Source organism: Tamandua tetradactyla, chromosome 21 (assembly GCF_023851605.1).
Source record: "Tamandua tetradactyla isolate mTamTet1 chromosome 21, mTamTet1.pri, whole genome shotgun sequence".
In the NCBI taxonomy this organism is placed as follows: Eukaryota; Metazoa; Chordata; class Mammalia; order Pilosa; family Myrmecophagidae; genus Tamandua; species Tamandua tetradactyla.
This window is the reverse complement of record NC_135347.1, coordinates 14,922,314-14,942,618: the sequence shown is the minus strand read 5'-3', so window position 1 is coordinate 14,942,618 and position 20,305 is coordinate 14,922,314. Positions and strand designations below refer to the sequence as shown.

General features: G+C 36.3%; 1 protein-coding gene and 1 long non-coding RNA gene across 8 annotated transcripts in view; one reads left to right on the top strand and one right to left on the bottom strand.

Moving 5' to 3' along the window:
- Positions 1-10,675, top strand: part of KCNN2 (potassium calcium-activated channel subfamily N member 2) — a 155,565-nt gene extending 144,890 nt beyond the window's left edge. The window contains exons 6-8 of the mRNA XM_077138923.1: positions 1,176-1,303; positions 7,606-7,675; positions 10,072-10,675. Of these exons, the coding sequence (XP_076995038.1) occupies positions 1,176-1,303; positions 7,606-7,675; positions 10,072-10,359 (486 nt within the window). The 3' untranslated portion in view covers positions 10,360-10,675. The remainder of the gene's footprint in view (positions 1-1,175; positions 1,304-7,605; positions 7,676-10,071) is intronic.
- LOC143665491 (uncharacterized) overlaps positions 1-20,305 on the bottom strand; it is a 99,845-nt gene that overhangs the window by 37,205 nt on the left and 42,335 nt on the right. For 4 of the 7 annotated variants that reach the window (XR_013167012.1, XR_013167006.1, XR_013167010.1 and 1 more), the window contains exons 2-3: positions 10,146-10,355; positions 8,673-8,758 (exon numbers count right to left, since the gene is read on the bottom strand). This is a non-coding gene — a long non-coding RNA (uncharacterized LOC143665491). Of the gene's footprint in view, positions 1-4,404; positions 4,451-8,672; positions 8,759-10,145; positions 10,356-20,305 lie in introns of all 7 variants that reach the window. The other 3 variants (XR_013167007.1, XR_013167008.1, XR_013167009.1) reach the window with 1 other exon arrangement.

Here is a 20,305-nt window from a genome sequence, read left to right as displayed (position 1 = left end):
AAAGAAAAAAAGAAAAAAAATTTCATCACAAAAGAAGGATTCACCATTAGCCCCTAACCTGATGTTTTCTTTGTTAAAGTGGGAAAAAAAAAGTTTGCTCGGGCCTATAATTTTAGTATAACTGTAAGAATCTTATTGTAAATCTAAGAGCTAAAAGGGACTTTAATAATAGATGAAAAAAAAAGTCCTACAAGACTAGCTAGATTAGCTGTTTCCTGGAACTGACATGCATTGCCTTTCTTAAAATGTTTTCTTTCCCACCTTGCAGCCCATAAGCCTGTGGCTCTCTCTGCGAAATGCCCTTCATCCATGACTCTAAAGAATTAAACAGAACAACTTCTTGGAATAAGTTATTAACAAGTGCAAGTGAAACCTCTAGTGTCATCACATCCTGTAGTGTGAGCAAAAGGGGACAAAATCTGTCAATGACTGGGCCTTTATCTGCTCTACTCTCAGGATATTTTGAAGACTTTAATCAAAAAAGCAAGTGATTGATATCACTAGTAAAGTATTTATGCCTTCTATCAGCTGGAATAGGCCTTGGCAATGGTACTATAATGCTTTCATCCTTTCGTTTGTCCCATCCATTTGAAAGGCAATGTATTTAAATTTCCAACAAAATCAGGACAAGATAAACTCTTTGCCAGTTAATTAAAGTGTGTTAACAAGCTTATAAATTGCTAAGTTGCTCTGGGAGCCTACAGTAGCTGGGCCTACTCATACTTTCAGCAGTGGAAATATACCCTTCCTTTAGTGCATAGCCAGAAATACCAAACAAGATTGCAAGGGACAAGATTAATCTTGTCTTTCTGGCATTTTGCCTTTCTCTGGGGAAATGAAGAACATGGAGACAATAATAGCAGTACAAGGTAGAGAAATCAGCACCTCAATGAGAAACACAGTTGAATATAAGAAAAAGAAGGTTTTTGATGTGATAGGATGGAGTTTAGCACAGAAAGTGATCGGTATCTCTAATATTTCAGTTTAAGTGTTCCTAGGCAGAAACAGGTACTTCTAAAAAGGCAGATATTCAAGACAGAGTTTTTGAGTAATAGTTATTCAAGACTGCTACAACTCGCTGCGATCAGTGGGATGAAGAATATGCCTCCCAGTGAAGCTATAAAGGATTCCGCTCTGGAATTTATCAACTGCTTCTCTGTTTGTTTTCTTAACAGGTGAAAAATGCAGCTGCCAATGTACTCAGGGAAACATGGCTAATTTACAAAAACACAAAGCTTGTAAAAAAGATAGATCATGCAAAAGTAAGAAAACATCAAAGAAAATTCTTGCAAGCTATTCATCAGTAAGTACCCTTTTTCATTTTCATCCTGCTTTTGTGTCCTTGGCTTTTGATTCACACACTTGATTATTCTTGCATGAGGGAGGGGAAAAAAGAAAGCATCATCACATTTGTTCCAAAAAGACATTATTTGGCACTTTAATAATTTCATAAATGAAATCCTGAGAAAATTTTCAGTTCCTTGCATGTTAAGTATCAGTTATTATTGGTAGAATCATTAATATATAAATGAAAATTTGTCTTCTCAGTTTCCCTCTTTAGAAGCAGTGATTTCACTTAAAATAATATTTCTTAACTAAACTATATATCCATGTAATTTTTCTGTTCTTAAACAGAACATTAACATTATATGCTCTATCTGGATTGTTTTAGTATATTGTCAAACTTATATAATCTTAGCACATATAATTGATCTAATACTTGGATTTTAAATTAATTTTTAATCAGGATTTTTGGGTTTGTCTATATGCTACGTGTTCATTATAGATTTTATATTTCCTACAGACCTTGTACTCTTTTATCATTATTCTAACTTTAGCCAGGGTGCACCTTTATTCAATTTAAGTCTTTCATGCTAATTCATTGTCATACCTTGTAACAAGCATAGAATTTAAAAATCTACATCTAGTAAATTTCAATGATAACTTGAAAGCACAGGGTCTCTCTCTCCCCCAGCCTCACTTCATCTTTACCTAAGTCTTATTCATGTGGGTTCAGTTGCAATGCTATGCAGATTTGCTCTTAATGCCATTTCTGTATGGGGAAGAAGAGATGTGGTCACATTTGTGCCTCAGAAAAGTGGATTTCCTCATGTAACCTACCAGAGAAATAATGGAAAGGTGGGTAAATACTAGGTCTCATGGCTCTATATTAGATGTGTCTTCTCAGAGCTGAACTAGCACAGCAGACAAGAACGCTCTGAGGCTGGACTTTTTTTTTTTAATCTTATTTAAGTAATTCATATATAATATAGTACCACTAACCTTCTCTTAGACATCACTAAGTTTTCATCGTTTATCCTTTCACCTGTCCATGCAACTGCCCTACTTAAATATGCAGCACTGAAAATGTGGACTATGTCTGAATTGTGGACATACACGTACTTCTAGGGAAATCGCTGCCTCCCTTGATGAAAATAAAACCCGAGTGCTCTGACATGTAGAGGGAGACTCTGCTGTATGGTAGAGTAGCTGACACTGCTACTCACATCACTCACACTGCCACCAAAAGACCTTCCCAAAAGGTAACATCATTCCCCTTTAGCTATATGACTTGAGTACACCCACATCTTCCCTCATTGTAAGGAAAAAAAATAGACTTAAAGCATCTTTTTTAAAGCCTGCAAAAGAGTAAAAGGCAAAACACAGAGAGGGCCATTGTAATAGATCTGGCTCACAAGAAGGTATTTTCCCCCTGCAGCGCAAGCCCCTTTTTTTTAACCACACATCCCACCTTCCCCCATGGGGCATCTTGGGGCTGCCATCTAGATTCCTTAAAGTTTGAACCAGAAAGATGCTGGTCCTTTACCCAAGCCTGTCTTTCCATCTGAGAACACGCCTCCTCTCCAAGAGAAGCACCTGGAAGAATTCTCCTTTTAACATGACCCTTTCCCTGTAAACCATATATCAGAATAAGCCCCAACATTCGTATACCCACAGTACCCCATGGAGAGATCATTTATTTATACGTCTCATGTTCCCGTGCTAACCTGTGGTGTTCAAGTGTATTAAAAAGCACACTCACCTTTGTGGGTGTGAAAATGTGCATGTCCCAGTGAGGGACGGGAAGGTCATGAGATGACGTGGAAGTGAGTATGGTCAGTCTGTGTACCGCACATCCCATTGCCTCCAGGATCTGATCTGTGTCCCTTTCCATCAGTGTCACCTGATGGAAGTGTTTACATGTATCATCAAATATTATTTGTCTTTGATGTGTCTGAAGACTCTTCATATAACAACAACCCAAAAATCATTGGATAGTTTTTGTGATATAGTTCTGCAGCAAGGTGTAAATGGTGAGTGTTTACTGTGTCTTGTCATAGAACCCCTAATTTCTGAATACTTCAAACTCAGATACTCTGGAGGGAATTTAGGTGATGAGTTAGGGATGTTCACTATAAAATTCTTTTAACTTGGATGTAGATTTAAAAATTTTTTAAATAAAAGATGAGAACAAATGTTTCAGGGAAACTAGATTTAACAACTGTCCTTGAACTCTTCTTGGCAAATGCACCTGGCAAGATCTGTTAACTGACCCTGCAGTGCAGGGTTCTCCAGCATACAGTTTTGAACACAGGGAGAGAGGAAAACACTTGTGATTCTTCTACTTCTGTAGCAGTGTATACTTCTAAAGTAGATAAGCTTCAAACAACTCACAAATGCTTTGAATTGTTTTATAAATTAGTCTTGGGGTCAAGGAACTTCCTTTGGGGTGGGGGACACTCATAAACTGAGGAAGTTTATTTATAGGGGTTGGGTTTAGCTAGATTATTCTAATCATGCATAATTATCTCTCGTTTTAACCGTAGTGTTAGAAGTTGGGGAGTGAGGTCATAAAGAAAAGCACATAGGGCTCGATTCCTAAGGGTGAAGTTGTCATTACTCATTGTTCGTACCCATTGAGGCAGTCAGCCTTAAATGTCAGCACCAAATGAAAGCAGCCTTGCTAGTTGAGGGAAAAATTTTAAATTCATTTGGAAGAGCTCACCTGGCCTCTCCAACTCTCTGAATTGTCTAGAGAGCTTTTTTTGGCAGCTCTTTCCTTCTACCAATACCACCCCCATATCCAATCTCAATTCTCTTTCTCTTTCCAAACTTTACAGCCTCTCTACCCAATACATGGCCTCTGTAGTCTCTGATGGATGCTGAACTCTCCTGTGTCCTCTTTTCAGTAATGTATCTATAACTTTTCAGATTAACACTTAGCACTTATTGTCATGAAGCTTTCTGTTTCTCTTTTAAACCTTTTTTCTAGTAGGAGCTTTAACTTTAAAGTTGATCATCCTTTTAACTCAGCCATGGACCCATCAATCAACAAGAACTTGCCTCAGAATCAAGAAATCCAATGTACACAATTTATATAATATGGAGTGTTGGACTACTCACCTCTCAGAAAGCCAAGCTGTTGAATAGCCCCAACTAGGAGACGTGCCTGTCCAAAATAAAGCCATTATAGTGGCACTGTTTTGAATATTCATATTAAACATATTCATATTAGGCAAAAACATTTCCCGTAGTTTACTTTAACATCATGTATCGTCATCAGAGGCCACGATGACTTTCTAGAAGTACTCCCTTCTGAACTGTGGTTCAGGTAGGAGTTAAGTGCTTTCAGGTGGAAAAAGTATAACATCAATGAAGAAGAATGGCAATATAATTGAATAATGTTTCTCTTTGGTCAATATGCTAAAATCCCACAGTCATAGCAGGAGCTTCCAGCTAATGAATCGAGCCCCCTGTGCACAACTAAATACCACTCTGTGTTATTATGTTCCAGAATATTTTACCGTTTCTTTTCTTTTGTTTTGTCTTTTTATTTCAACAAAATGAAAATAGAGCTCGGAAGTAAGTTGTGTGAGCTGTTCCTTTTCAACATTTGCAGAATTTTCTACCGGCTGCATGCACCCAGCGGATCCCTTATTTGTGAATTTTAGTAGTCTGATTGCTGCTATGGAAATGTGATCCAAAAATCATGATATTTTCCTGTGATAAGTGAAGTTCACAAGGAAGAAATCAACATACGTTTCTTATTCTTCTTTTTGTTTGGGGGTGGGGTGGAGTGTAACATGCATCTGCATGTTACCTTGTATTCTGGCAGGTTCAGCTCAAGGAGATTTTTACTAACAGCTCTCCTTCATTACAGGCAGTATGAGAAACAACAAAGCAAGATGATTTAAGTTCAGGGAGCTAAAGGAATTCTAATCAAATAGGGCTACCCTCTATCAGCTTTCAGATTAGTAGAAAATAAAATGGGCAAAATTCTACTGTCAGTTAAATTAGGTTTCCTAAAGTAAATTAGGCTTCCTTGTCTGTAAAATGAAGCAGTCTCCTCAGCTAAGGGCCCACCAGCCCTTCCATGTGACTTGTGGATGGAGGTCAGGACTTTCCCTGCACCCACAAGTGCCGGAGGCATCTGATCCAGTGTTCCCCAACCTTCAGTCACTCTAGTCTATGCCGTCTAGACTATGGCTTAGTTAAATTTGAAAAAGCAGCTTTTTCCTTATCATAAATGGTCAAAAATATATCACTTGCATCAGAGGGAAGGGTAAGGATAACAGAAATTGACGACTCAAATGCTGCTAGTGGATTCTAGCTCCAGCCTCTTTCCTGCAGAAAGTTCCAAACTGAGATTCTCTCTCTTACTTTTAAAACAGAGAACAGCAGGTGTTAGGAGATAAAGATAGGGTAGGACTAGCCATAGACATTCTTTTTACAAGAATCAAGAATTGGATGAGTATTAAAGGAAATAACTGTCTCTCAGTTTGTTTTAGCATTCTTTAATGTCTTATTGAATATCACTTAAAATCTCCATGGTTACCTCTGTTGGTACAAATCCAGCACTTCATAAACACTGTCCTAAGCCAACCCACTTCAATTTATATGTGAGAAAACTCAAGGTCAAATTAGGGGCCAGTTAGGTGATGTGTCTGGCTTAGATGCTTTCTCTGGTATACTTCTCTGGAATGACCCATTGATGTTTGAGGGTGGTTTTTGGCTGTTTGAGGGGTTTTTTTTACTTGTTTATAAAAGGCACATATGAAGAAGCGTAATTGTAACCTTTCTAAGTACTCAAGAGAAATCTTTTTCAGCAATATATTGGGATTAAGTATAAGTTTGTAAATTTCTGTTAGACTAGACCATATTTATAATAGCATGAAAAGGATCCAGTTAACTTAGTTCCAAGTGTTCTAATAGAGAAATTCATAGTCTCAATGACAAATTAGAACCTTAAACTGTTTTAGATCGTTAAAGAATGTGTTGGAGGTAGGTGTCAAATTCTTATTGGCAGAAGGAGCCGTGTCTTCAGTGTACAGCAGATTTGGTGGCATATTGTATATCTCCTGGTTTCAGAACAAAAATCATTGAACAACATGCACATTTGTTACAGAAATCTTCCTGGCAGTAAAATCTTGCCCTGTGACTTTTTATTTCTTTGATGTGATTACCTTGAATTTAAATAGAAATGAAAATATTTAATTTTAAATAGAAAGATAATCAAGAGCCCTCCATCTAGAATTAAAACTATATTTTATAAAATGACTCATCATCAAAGTAATAAAGTTAGCATGTTTTTAATTTTTTTTCCTTTTCTTATTCATTAAGTGACTTAGAGGGGCCCTGCCTCTCATTTGAAGCAAGGCTTGGAAATGTTGACTTAAGGTCCAATAAACCATTTTTCTCTTATTGGGAAACATTATCTTCTTGGTACATAGTAAATGCTGAATAAATATTTGTTGAAATAGTACAGCAAAAAAGTTAAGAGATACTAAGAGTTGTCCTTCAAAATGTTGGGTTTTTTCTTCTAAAACAATGGCCTTTTGACTGTCAATCTGGTACCCAAGATGATTTAAAAGAAGCTGAAGTAAGCTTACAAGTAGAAATTTCATCTGTTAGACACTTAAGTTGTCCATTGTCTTTTATCCACACTAAAAACTGAACATTTTCCAATGGAAGTGGTCTGACCCCAACTTCAAATTCAATGGCAGTTAAAGATAAAAGTTAAGTGAAATACAATGAAGAATAAGAGAATTATGTGCTTTTGAGTTATCTTGCTGCTGGTTGAACAGAAGCTTTATTTTTGTTAATAAGAATCTCACTTATCACTGTGTTTTCATCAGGTTCAAATACCTAACCCAATCCATTTCAGACTAAACAGGGCTAATACCTGTATCTAGTCACGTAGGCATAGGAAGGTGCTCATTGCTCCAACATTGATGAAATTCTAGTTGCTTTGCATAGTTCTTCCTATGTCTATTTGTCACGATACTGGAGCTTTAAGGAATGTTTTGGCTTTTTCTCATATGGTTAAATCCTTATGAGTCTTTCTGAATTCAACTTTAACTACCTGGTAAATAATTGTCCTGAGGACATCTCATTTCTTGCTCTCTCTCCTTTCTTTTTTGCGGTGTTGGGGAAGCATGCTTCTCATTGTACAAGATACATAACCAGTTTGGACTTTACCTCAGATATTCAAGGCATTATCCATGCAGTTATTTGCTCTTGTCAATTTTGTGCATGCTATTTGGAAGGCATAAGGTACCCATAAAAAGAAGAGAACTTATCTGACTTCAGATTCTGTTTTTTTAGATTGAGAAGTGTGAAAATGGAGCAGAGAAAATTGAATGACCAAGCAAATACCTTGGTGGATCTGGCAAAGGTAAGCTGTAGATGGTTAGCCTTCATTGTTGTGTCTGTGGAACCTAAGCACTGCATAAAACTTAATAATTAATGTTACAAAAGGAGCCCGCCCCCAAACTTAATTAAAAATCAAACCAACAAGCCATCAACTTAAAGTAATTTTCCAAATCTCTTACATTAATATGCTCATTCTTAACATACATTATTCCACCCCCATTTTAAAAGCTTTCCCATTTACAGTGATTTGGAATCACCATAAGAAACGTAAGCAGAATATGACACAATAGCATTGGGATTCTATTTGTAACTCAGTTGCATATTTATAAAAGCAGAGCTACATCCTGGGTGGGACTAGTCTTATTTAGCTGTGAACCTCATAGTAGTCTATTACATTTTTTTTAAATATTTTAAGTAAGCACAGAAGACTATAAAGTAGAATTTAAAAGATTTACCAAAAGGTACATCTAAAAATGAAAATTACATTTCCAAAATATTCCCTTTTTAGAATATAATTTTGCCTCCATTTCATGATTTTAAAATCGTACTGCTTGAAAGTAGAGTTATAATCCCCATAGTCTTCTACCACATGTATAATAAAGATTTATCTGATTGATCTTTGGTTGTTGCCCAAAGTAAAATTCACTCTCAAAATATGAGTACTTGTCAGTTATCAAGACATTGCATTCTCTTGAGTAATTCTAACAGAGGCATTAGAATGGCATTTATGTGAGTGTCCAAACTTTTAACATAAATACTTTGAAGGAAACAGCTCTTATTTGGATCTATACATTCCATTGTTAGTTTCAGTAAGTCAACTATATTCCTTAGTAATGCCTTAAATACAGTCTATAAAAATCATGCACTTTGGCCTAGTCCCAACAAATAGTGTGCTTAATTATATTCATTTTTAAATATATGAATAACACATGCTACATAAATATGTTGAAAATAAGTGAAATTTAATGAATCACCCCTAGGAGAACATATACTATGCATTTAAACTGGGCAGTACTTACAATTGAGGCATGAAGACATCCTCGCCAAAATTTATACACAGGATTCTTGCTCAGACACATCAATGAAGCAGGCTCTTGCATTGCTCCTAAGCCAAATGAGAAAAGAAATCAGGTATTTTTACCAGAAAAGAAAGCAGACCACTTGAAAACATGAAACCACATATCTGGTTTCATTTCAAGAACATCTATAAAGCAAGATGCTGTTTCTTCCTAATTACTTCTCCAGGACCATGCTTTTTCTTATGACCTTAGAGCTGCTCATGCTACAAGGGCTCAGTATTTGTTGAATGAATGGATCTTATTAATTCAGTCCAAAGTCTACACAGTACAATTAAAGCTTAATGCGTTTTTTTGTTGTCTCCATAGCCAAACTGAAATTAGGTACCTATGTTCTCATGAATGACTCCCTTATTTAGTCAGTTCATTTAGCATCCACGAGATCCCTGGTTGTTAAGCAGGTCAAGAGCACACATCGGAGGAATTATGATTGAAGGAGGGATGGTTTAGACCAATGGGTCTCAGACTTGGGAAAGGCTACACTGGGCTCAGATCAACATCCCTCCCCTTCCCTTTATGATGACCCTCTTTCCTCTCTTGCTCTGAGCTGGTCATCCTGGGGTTTTCCTTCCTTGCTTCCTTCAGCTATCTAGGGAGCTCATAACTAAGAGTCGGTCACGGATACTTTGTGGGGAAGACAATCAATTATAGGTCTCACTGGAAAACTATAAACATTCCCATTTCACATAACTCTATTCTTACTAAGCCCTAGCCAACAAGGGGGATTGTTGACTTTAGGATATCCCCCACCTTTTATTCTCTCAGTTTTTTACCTGTAAAGTGGCTATTTGACCCAATAGAGAAAGGCTTGTCATTTGGAACATGGAGCAGCAAAATATATTTAGAAATTCGTTACCATTTAAAGTTACTAAGTTGTCTTAAACTTCACAGTCTACCATCAAAATTTCAGCTACATCCCAATGCCATCGGAATTTTTGTTTTTTAGAGCTAGTTTTTAACAATTAGACGTGTCCTAAATAATATAATAAATTTGATGTGCTAGTTAAATGTTTGTAATGCCCACTAACCTACATACATCAATATTCAATTTAAATACCTTTGTCTATCAGTACACCACCTGAAATCAGCAGGCTTGCCACCAGCAGCACCTGCCCCATACTTTGTATGCTGGGATCAAATTAGTGCCTAAGAGCATGCATTTCGAAATCCTGGCATCGAACACACACACTCAATTTGCTCTGGCAAGTGACTTGTTATCCAAGGCCCCCATCCTGTGGGACAGCCCCAGCGCTAAACCTCTCAGCATCGGCAACGTGCGTCCAGGGCAAACGTAACTCTCTGAGTTCTCTCTGTCTACCTTCACCTCGTCTTGTCTTCTCAGACTCAGAACATCATGTATGACATGATTTCCGACTTAAACGAAAGGAGCGAAGACTTCGAGAAGAGGATTGTTACCCTGGAGACAAAACTAGAGACTCTGATCGGCAGCATCCACGCCCTCCCTGGGCTCATAAGCCAGACCCTCCGGCAGCAGCAGCGAGACTTCATCGAGGCGCAGATGGAGAACTACGACAAGCACGTCGCCTACACTGCTGAGCGCTCGCGGTCCTCGTCCCGGAGGCGGCGGTCCTCCTCCACGGCGCCTCCAACTTCATCAGAGAGCAGCTAGAAGAGAATCAGTTCACCACGGAATAAGACTTTTTGCCATCATATGGTCAATATCTTAGCTTTTATTGTAAAGCCCCAATGGTTCTAATCAGTGTTATCCGGGTTCTGATGTCAGAATCCTGGGAACCTGAACACTAAGTTTTAGGCCAAAATGAGTGAAAACTCTTTTTTTTTTTCCTTTCAGATGCACAGGGAATGCACCTATTATTGCTATATAGATTGTTCCTCCTGTAATTTCACTAACTTTTTATTCATGCACTTAAACTTTACTACTACATTATATGATATAGAATAAAAAAAGTTAATTTCTGCACATATTCGTTTGGTCACTTGATGTTTCTAAGGTTTCATTTCTCACATTATTTTCAGGTGAAATGACGGATTATCGTCTGATGCATGCTGCAAATTTTGACTTCGAAAAATTTGGCCAGGTGACAAAAAGACATCCAATTCCTCCATGCCTTGTAATGGCAGACTCCCTTATTATGCAACTCTAGGGTCGCAATCATTTGACCCAACCCAGCTAACTATTCTTTTCAGGTTTGCTGTCCCACTTTTATGTTATATGTTTTCAAATTATTTGGAAGGCAAGGCTTTTATATCAGAACATAAACAAATAGGGGCACAGATTTCTTTCAAGTTTGCCCAGGCTGCCAGTAAACTCAGATGGAGAAAATGTCAGTATCATTGTCTGTGAACTAATGTTGCAAAATTTTAGTCTTAAACTAGTTGTTTCATATCTTCCCATGTATTTCTGGATTATCAGGGCCCATAATGCATCTAAGTGTTTGAATAATACACATATATACTCACATACACACACATTTACATACCTCCTAAAAGCATAATGGAAATACATGAGCATAACTCTTAAGATGTCACATATCACCTAGCAGTGACCCCCTGGTGGTCTGTATTTGTACACTGGGCAGTAAATGACATCTAGTAAATTTCACAAGTTTATCACACTTGTTTCCCGGGCAATTAGTTAAGGTCAGTTTGTGTTAAAGGTAACTGAGTGGATAGTGCTGCAAACATACCTCTTTCCAAATCTAGTATAAGACTTGACTATGTTTAGAAGAACCATCTTTGAGGTGAAAGCAACATGGAATTTCCTGTCATACTGTTGCTTCAAGTTACAGGAAGAGCTAATCTCTGGTGATAGTGGCAACACATCATAAACATAAGGCTCAGTTTGAACAGCTCTTAAACAAACTGGCTCTCATCGACTAAACCTGAAATTACTCCTTTCATTTCATAGAAATCCATTTAAGGAGCTTTTGCCTCCTTACCTTTATTTTACACTACATCCTTTGAGGCCAATCTTAAACATTGCCTTGTTAGTATATAAAGTCTTTTTCTCCTTTAATACAAAACTAGAGTGATACTTAATCCATTGTTGCATAGTTCACTTTATTCCCCATAATTGATGAAAAAATCAAATACTTCCTTTCAAGATCAAGGGCAAAAAATGTATGACTGCATTAGATTGCATGAGAACAATTTACCATTTATTATCTATCCAAAGTGGCTAAAAACAAAAGTACATTTACACATCATATATATGTCTGTGTTGGAAGAGATAAAGCCTGGAACGTTTCAATAAGTGAAAGAAAAACAAGTAGAGCACTGTTTTCGAATATACTGTTGAGTTAAATGAATTCTTTATCCTGCTTCATGAAGACTTCTATTTCATTGATAAAATTAAAATTTCCTTTTATATATTTCAGGTTGCAAACAGGACTATATCAAGTGTTTAATGTAAACATCCAATATAAGAAGGAGAGGATTTTTGAAAAAATTAGGAATTTGTTCTTGCAGCTGATAGGAATTAATTCTTATATACGCTATATCTGTTGTGACTAAAAGGCAGAGAAGCAGATAAATTAAGTTTGTCATCCTACCAACCGATTAGTACCACCATCCAAGAGCACTACAACGTGAAGGAAAGAATAAAGCATTCTCCTCTTGTTGAAGAAGAGGGAAGAGGGTAGAGAAAGCAATTTTTAATTTAGTTTCATTACCTCATATTTATTCCCTTCTTCGTGATTAACTAATGCTCATCTAGGAGAAATCATTCTTATGTCCTCCAAAAATGATCTCACTTTCCCTGTTGCACTATGCAAAGTATATGAAGACTAGTGAATATATCTTTTATTTCTGTGTTTTAAAACTATCTTATTAATTTAAGACCAAATACCCATAATTTGAAGAGGAGAAGAAGAGCCTTCCATTGTGTAGACATTCTGGTCAGTGGCTTACTGAATAAACCCTACTTGACCCAACATTACCAAGTCTTCCCCAAGCAGATTTGAACACTCCAAGGCAGAATCCTCTAAGGGCTCCTTAGATGACTATTCTTTTGTGATGATGTTGCCTCGCTTTAATTCATACTTTTTTTTGGTCAGAATTTCTAAAAATAAATTTAAAAATCGATTTCTGTTTCTAACACCTCAGCCAGTCACACCAGGTGGGCTTTTTTTTTTTTTTTACGGTCAAACAAGAGCAGAATACAAAGGAGTGACTAGCAGAAATCATGTTACATTACAAAGAAACCACCTTCCTTGATAATTTTCTTCATTTCCCTTACATGCAGTGCCGCAGGTCAGCCACTGGAAAGATCCCATGCTCCAAACGAAATGAGGATGTACCAAATACTTAACAGATGATAGTTCTAGGAAATTTCATGTACTTTCTCCCTAGTTTCTCTTCCATTTGTGATTGTTTTTAAAAAGACTCTCCCATCAAGTCACCTACTATAAGCAAATAATTATGTTCCAAAGCAGAGGATTAAAAAATTGGGAAAAAACCAATTGGTTAGCATGAACAGGAATTTAGAAGAATAGATTAATATTCTACAGGCCTCCTAATTTTGAACTTTGCCCAATCTTCAGAGATAACATGGTGTAGTGGAAAGAGCTTGTGGTTATGAGTTGGACTTGGGTTTAGGACTTTGTCCTGCCAACCCTGAGCTGTATGCACTTGAAGAATTTTAATTCTCCTGAGCCTGTTTCCTCATTGCAAAATAAGTACAGAAAACACACTCAGTGGGGCTCTACAAAGCCTCGCATCCAACTCAGCAAACGATAGTAGTTACTTTTTATTACTATTTTTAATACGGAGACGCAAAATGGAAAACATCGTTACCTCACTAGCTTATTATACCTCTTAACACCTAGCAGTACAGATTACAAATTCTAGCCCCCCACCCCCCTACACACACACACCTGTTAATTTTTTCTTGAAGCAAGCTACTGGACTCTGAATTATAATCACTGACAGGTCCTATCATTCTTCCAAAGTGTATTTGTTTAAATGTGACCTAGAATTTCATTAGACACATATATTTTGTGATTCTTTTAACCCTCCCTCCTCTCTTCTTGACATCTCACAAAACCTATGTGTAAAATTTCCACTATACTCAACCTTACAACATGACAAGTTGCTATTTTGAGTCTTTTATCTTCTTTTAACAAAACCTGGAGTGATATATTTGACCCACGTTGCATAATTCAATGAAAAAAATAACTGTTCTCTTCAGATCTTGGTTGAAGGATAATATGAATTATTATTAAAATAAAGTTACCCAAATAATACCTTCCGTGTAAAGGAAGAATCAAAATTGACTTTCTAACAGGACATTTGGATATATAAGGAACACCAAAATCTAATACTTCTGGCCATTATATATACATATATATATATATATATATATATTTTTTTTTTTTTTTTTTTTTTTTTGCATGGGCAGGCACCAGGAATTGAACGCAGGTCTCCGGCATGGCAGGTGAGAACTCTGCCTGGTGAGCCACCATGGCCCACCCTGGCCATAATGTTTTAACGCTACATTATTCTAAGTAACCAGAATTTACGTTCGCTAACACCTACCATTACTTCCATGGCGCTAGAGTAGACAAGTGCCTGTCTCGGGTTTTACATAGGTAAGGTGACTGCATACAATTCTGGATCCTCTAGGAACCTGTTCTCCCTCTACCTCCTGCATTCACATCTTTGTTTTCCCGCTTATAAATGGTAATGGTTGAAAGTTGGTATTTTTTGTGGGCTTTAGGAACAGAAGCCCAAAATAAACCTGTCTTTCTGTCAAATAAAATCACAGGAACTGCTGACCCCTGCGATTTCCCTGTACCGGGGAAACTCGACTGCTTAATTTGTTTTTGTGGAGGTTACAGTGCATTCTTCCGGGAAAAAAAAAATCACAGTGCTTCTGAAAGGAAACCAACAGTGAATAGACAGAAGACTTTTAATGAGCCAATATTTTTATTTTTGAATTTGTAAGAGGGGAAAAAACAAATATTATAAAGAAACATTGGCATCCCTTAAGTATGACTGGAAGAGAGGACTTTTAACTTTCCATTTAAATATAAATTTATACCATTTGTATGTGTTCTAAAATATCCACAGTTTCAGGATAATAAGTGATCATAACAGAAAGCATTGGTGGCAATGGTCGTTTTCTTTTTTTTTTTTTTTTTTTGGCATGGGCAGGCTCCGGGAATCGAACCCGGGTCTCCAGCATGGCAGGCAAGAACTCTGCCACTGAGCCACCATCACACCACCTAGCAGTGGTCTTTTGACTCTTAAAGCTAGTTACTATAAAAAGTTAGGTGGACAAGCATTTTCTACTGACTGAAAAACAGCTAAAGTGGGGGAGTCATTGAATGTTTATGAGATTCCTTTCTTTTCTCTCTATTAATTGTTGCCAAATTGTGAAGAAGAAAGAGCCACGTTGAAAGGACATTTCTCTCTGTACAGAGAGGAACTGAAAAAAAATGCATAAAAACTTAAATATTGCCTAAAAAATTAGGTTAAATTTTACAGGAAAAACCCTGTGCATGAAATTAAAAACTTCAGTAGTTTATACAAAGGAAGGTAACAATACTTCAGTCCCGACTTCATAATTAGAAAACTATACGTTTTCTGATAGTTTTATCAGTTAAAATGATTTTGGAAAGACAAAAAATAAAAGTCACAATAAGAAAAATAAAAACTGAAAAAGTATATAACAAGAAGTCAAAAGTTAGATGAAACATATAGTATGGCAATAAACAATGACTGAACAACCACACCTAAGGACAGAAAATATTAGATTCATAACAAAACACTTCTGTATGCTATTTACAAAACACAGAAAATAAAATGATAGAGAAAGTTGAAATCAAATTAATGGGAGGGGGAATTAGAGGGCAGTACAAACATTCAAATAAAAATGGTAAAAAATGAAAAAAAATTCACAGCCCGTGCACTTACAAAAAAAAAAATCAACACATGGTGCTTCAATAATTAGACAGTCATGTGGAAAAAGAATGAAATGTGACCCCCACCATATAGTGTATGAAAATATGATGGTGGGGCAGGCACAGTGGCTCAGCAGGCAGAGTTCTTGCCTGCCGTGTGGGAGACCCAGGTTCGATTCCCGGTGCCTGCCCATGCAAAAAATAATAATAAAATAAAATGAAAAATGGTGGTGGCAATATTCATTTTAGATAAGTGGAATTCAAGAAAAAATATGAAACAACAAAAAGATGGACATTTTAGATTGATAAAAGTTCAGTTCACAATGAAGAGAAAGCTGACGTGAATTTTAGGTGCTAAATGACAAATCTTATAAAGCAAAACTGTCAGAAATTTAAAAAAATGTAACCATTGTGGGAGACTGATTTCTCTCTAGAGAGAGAGCAAATAGATGATATAAAAAACACAGTTAAAGAAATTATGAGCAACATGAGTAACTGAACTGACCTAATGGATATGCATACATAGGATACTATACCCAACAAATGCAGCGTACACAAGAACTATTCTATTTAGGACTGAGAACATACAAGGCCAGAAAATAAGTCTGAACAAATATCAAAGGAGAGATATCAAAGAGAGGATGTTCTCTGACTTGATGGAATAATGACAGAAGCCAAGATAATTAGAAAATGCACCATAAGTGAAATTAAGAAATATGCTTCTAAATAACCTAGGGAATAAAATAATAAAAATAGAAAAACTTTTTAACTAAAGAAAATTACAATACAACATATCAAAATGTGCAGAATGCAATGTTTAGAGAAAACTATAGCTATAAATGCATATGTTAGAAAAGTAGAAAAAAATAATAGACATGGTTTCTCAAGAAAATGACTATCAAAACTGGATCAAGAACTACTAAAACATGACTAAAAAATAGTCATAAGAAAATAGAAACTTATTTAAAAATAAAACAACCACAAAAGCACTCAGAGCAGATGACTTGAAGAAATATCATTTGCATCTTATTAAAAAACTCCCTAAGCATTAAGATAATGCAATACTAACCAACTCATTTGAGGAGGAAATATGACCCTGAAATCACACCAAGATATGGAAATTTTGAGAAGACAAAGCTATAGGGTAATCCAATATGCCAAGTTATATGTAAAATTCCTTAATATAGCATGAAAAAAAATCCAAAAGTATGTTAAAAGACTAATATATCATGAGCAAGTAAAGTTTAATCAGAATTGCAAAGTTTTAAATCCACATAATAATATAATCACAACATATAACAGATTAAAGGCAAACAACCATGTAATGACTTCAGTAGATGCTAAAGAGGCATCTGATAAAAAAAAAATTATTTGCAAACCAGTAACAGAAAAGTTCATTTAACTTGATAAAGCATATCTACCAGGTACGGTGAGTAACGTAAGCAATAAGCAATAGTGAAGCAATAGACACATCTTCATTTTGTCAGGAACGAGGATTTCCAGCATCATAACTGTGCTGAAACCACAGGCAGCCCAACCTCACACCATTATTCTACCCCTGACAGGTCAAAGATCAAGCATAACACACACACAGAAACACATGCACACACACACACACAATATTAAGTAGGATTCATTTGTGACTTAGAGATGTGAAGACCTTCTTAGGCAAAACAGAAGAAGCAAAAATCATAGAAGAAAAGATTTAAACATTTGCCTTCCAAAACTTCAAAGTTTTCTTATAAAAGAAATGATCTAATGATAGATACATATAGACATGGAGAAAAACAATATAATATATATGTTAGAAAGGTATTTTGCATTCAGAATACACAGGGGTGTGTGTGTGTGAATTCTGCCTATCTGTAAGTAAAAGACAAATAATCTGGTAGATAAAATAGCAAAGGATTTGTATGGCAACATAAAATGGGTAATATAAATAAACAATAAATATATGAAGGATGCCCAATCTATTGGTGACCATAGGAAAAAAACTGTTAAGTTATGCAAGATGTGTGTGTACTACTCACAGAATATCAGTTTCCAGAACAAATGGAGCTACCATAACCCTCACTGTAGGGGACGTGCTTAGACAGCTGGATAAACACAAACGAAGAGAGGGAGGAGGGGGTAGAGAGAATGAGGAAGGGATGGAGGAAGGAAGGGGAAGGAAAGAAGCAATAGGAAGAGGAAGAAAGGAGCAAGAAAGGGAAGGAGCAAGAGAAAGAAGGAGCGAGACAGGGAGGGAGGGAAGGAGAAAGGAAGAAAGGGAAGGAAGGACAAGGAATGTAAGAAGGAAAAGGAAGGAAGTAGGGAAAATCAGGGACATCAAGACTTGGACCAATAAAAGTGTTTTTCTACTTTCACTTTATTTCATAACTAAAGCAGCTCTCAATAACATTCTAACCTTCTCCTCACTCCTTCAGGCCTCTTTTGAGTTCTTCTCTCAACACCCAGGCAAGAGGTACTTGCATGTCACCAACAGTGACACACACTCTGTTGATCCTGATCTCTAAGAAACCTTTTATAAAGTTCAGTAACAAATTTTGAGCACATGAGAATCTCCGGAAAAGAATGATAGAACCAAACTCGCCTATATACCCAGGCCAGAGTGTAAGGACCTGAGCACGCAGACATGTATTTTGGGTGGGAAGAGGAAAAACATGCGCAATCCCACAGCTCAGTCTACCTTAGAGTAACACTCGCACCTGCATCTGTGTTAGGATGTCTGAGTTTGCTGCGGTGCTGTGGTGTTTTTACTATTGAAAAGCTGGAAACAGCCTACATACCCCTAGGAAAGGAGACTGATGAATGAACTTAACAAACATACAGCACAGCAATTTAAAAGCATTTGGAAGATCTAATGTTACTGACCTGGAAATATCAAGATACATTTGTGAATGAAAAATACAAGTTGCAGAATATCCCTAAAATCAAGAATAAGGCAAGAATGTCCACTCTTTTCACTACTAATTAATTAATATTGAAAGTATTAGATTACACAGTTTGACAAGACCATTAGAGGCATACGAAAAAGAAGTAAAACTCGTGGCTCTCTATCTGCATATAATAGTATAGAATATTTGGAATATCCTAGGGAATCAATGACAACATTAATTCAAATAATATAAAAATTCACCAAAATAATGGATGTAACAATAATCTGAAGAGATCAGCACCCTTTATTTATGCAATCTCTAACCAATTAGAGGATATGACAGTAGTGAAAACAAAAACAATAACCAATTACAATGACAACAAAAAAATACTTAGGAATAAACTTAATAACAAATATGTAAAGCCTATATCACAAATCTTTAAGACACCCCTGAAAAAACATAAAAGTATACTTGAAAAAATGGATCGGCAGCCTTTTTCTTGGACTGGAAAAAATCAGAAAGATATCAGTTCTCCCTAGTTGATCAATTTAGTGCAATCCCAACAAAAATACCACCAAGTTTTTTATGGTGATAGAGAAGGTGATGATACTCAAGTTCAGACGGAAAGAAGAGCTATAGAGATTCTTATTTTTTAACAAATCTATGTCTGACAGTCTTTCTGACAGGGAAAAAAAAAAAACATTGGATGAAGTCCCACTCTGATTTAGTTTGGCCTCCCCTTAACTCATAACATCTTCAAAGATTCTATTTAAAACTGGATTCATATCCACAAGGCTGGAGGTTAGGATTTGAACATGTCTTTGTGGAGGACATGAGGACATGAGTCAATCTGTAACACCATATGTATTTTCTGTTAATTTCTATTTTGGGGTCAAAACTGAGATGTGTGCGTATTTGAAAAGTATATATTTATACACATTTGGCTGTGACACTGCCTTCTCTCTGTCCCCGGTTCAGAGACCAGGAAACTAGGGTGGAACCCCTTGAAACCAATGCAGCTTTTATTTATTTATCTGCTTATTTCTCTATATTACTATTATATATTTTATCATTGAACTTTATAGAATTTTATACATACTTTAATGTTATATATGAATATGTTATAAATCATATATAACACTAATAGGTTCTAGTTCTCATACATAACATGTTTTATTAACATGTTATTTATACAGCTCACTTATCTCTTAAAATGCTATTTTACTTTTTTACTGTTATTTTACTTCTACTACATTATTTGCTACCTATGTTACTCTTCTCTCTTTTATGGATTATGTATGGTCAGTGTTAAAAATGTGAGACATACGGAACATGTTTCTTCTGAAGTCATTTGCATACTCTAGCTGCAGAAATAAAACATCTTGCTAATTGTTATATATGAGCACAGATTTTCTTCCTGGGCCGTATGATTTGGAGTTCGCTTTCTTTGCCAGGCATAATAGTGAAATCATATTTTATCCTTTGTGTCTGGCTTATCTCACTCAGCATTATATCATCAAGTTTCATCCATCTTGTCATGTGCTTCAGGACCTCATTTCATCTTATTGCTGCATAATATCCCATCATGGGTATATACCACACTTTGTTTATCCACTCATCTATTGATGGGTACTTCCATCTTTTGGTAACTGTGAATAGCTGCTATGAACATCAGTGTGCAAATGTCTGTTTGTGTCACTTCTTTCGGCTCTTCTGGCTATATAACTAATATTGGTATTGCCAGGTTGTAGGGCAACTCAATATTTAGTTTTCTGAGGAACCACCAAACTGTCTTCCACAGCAGCTGTACCAT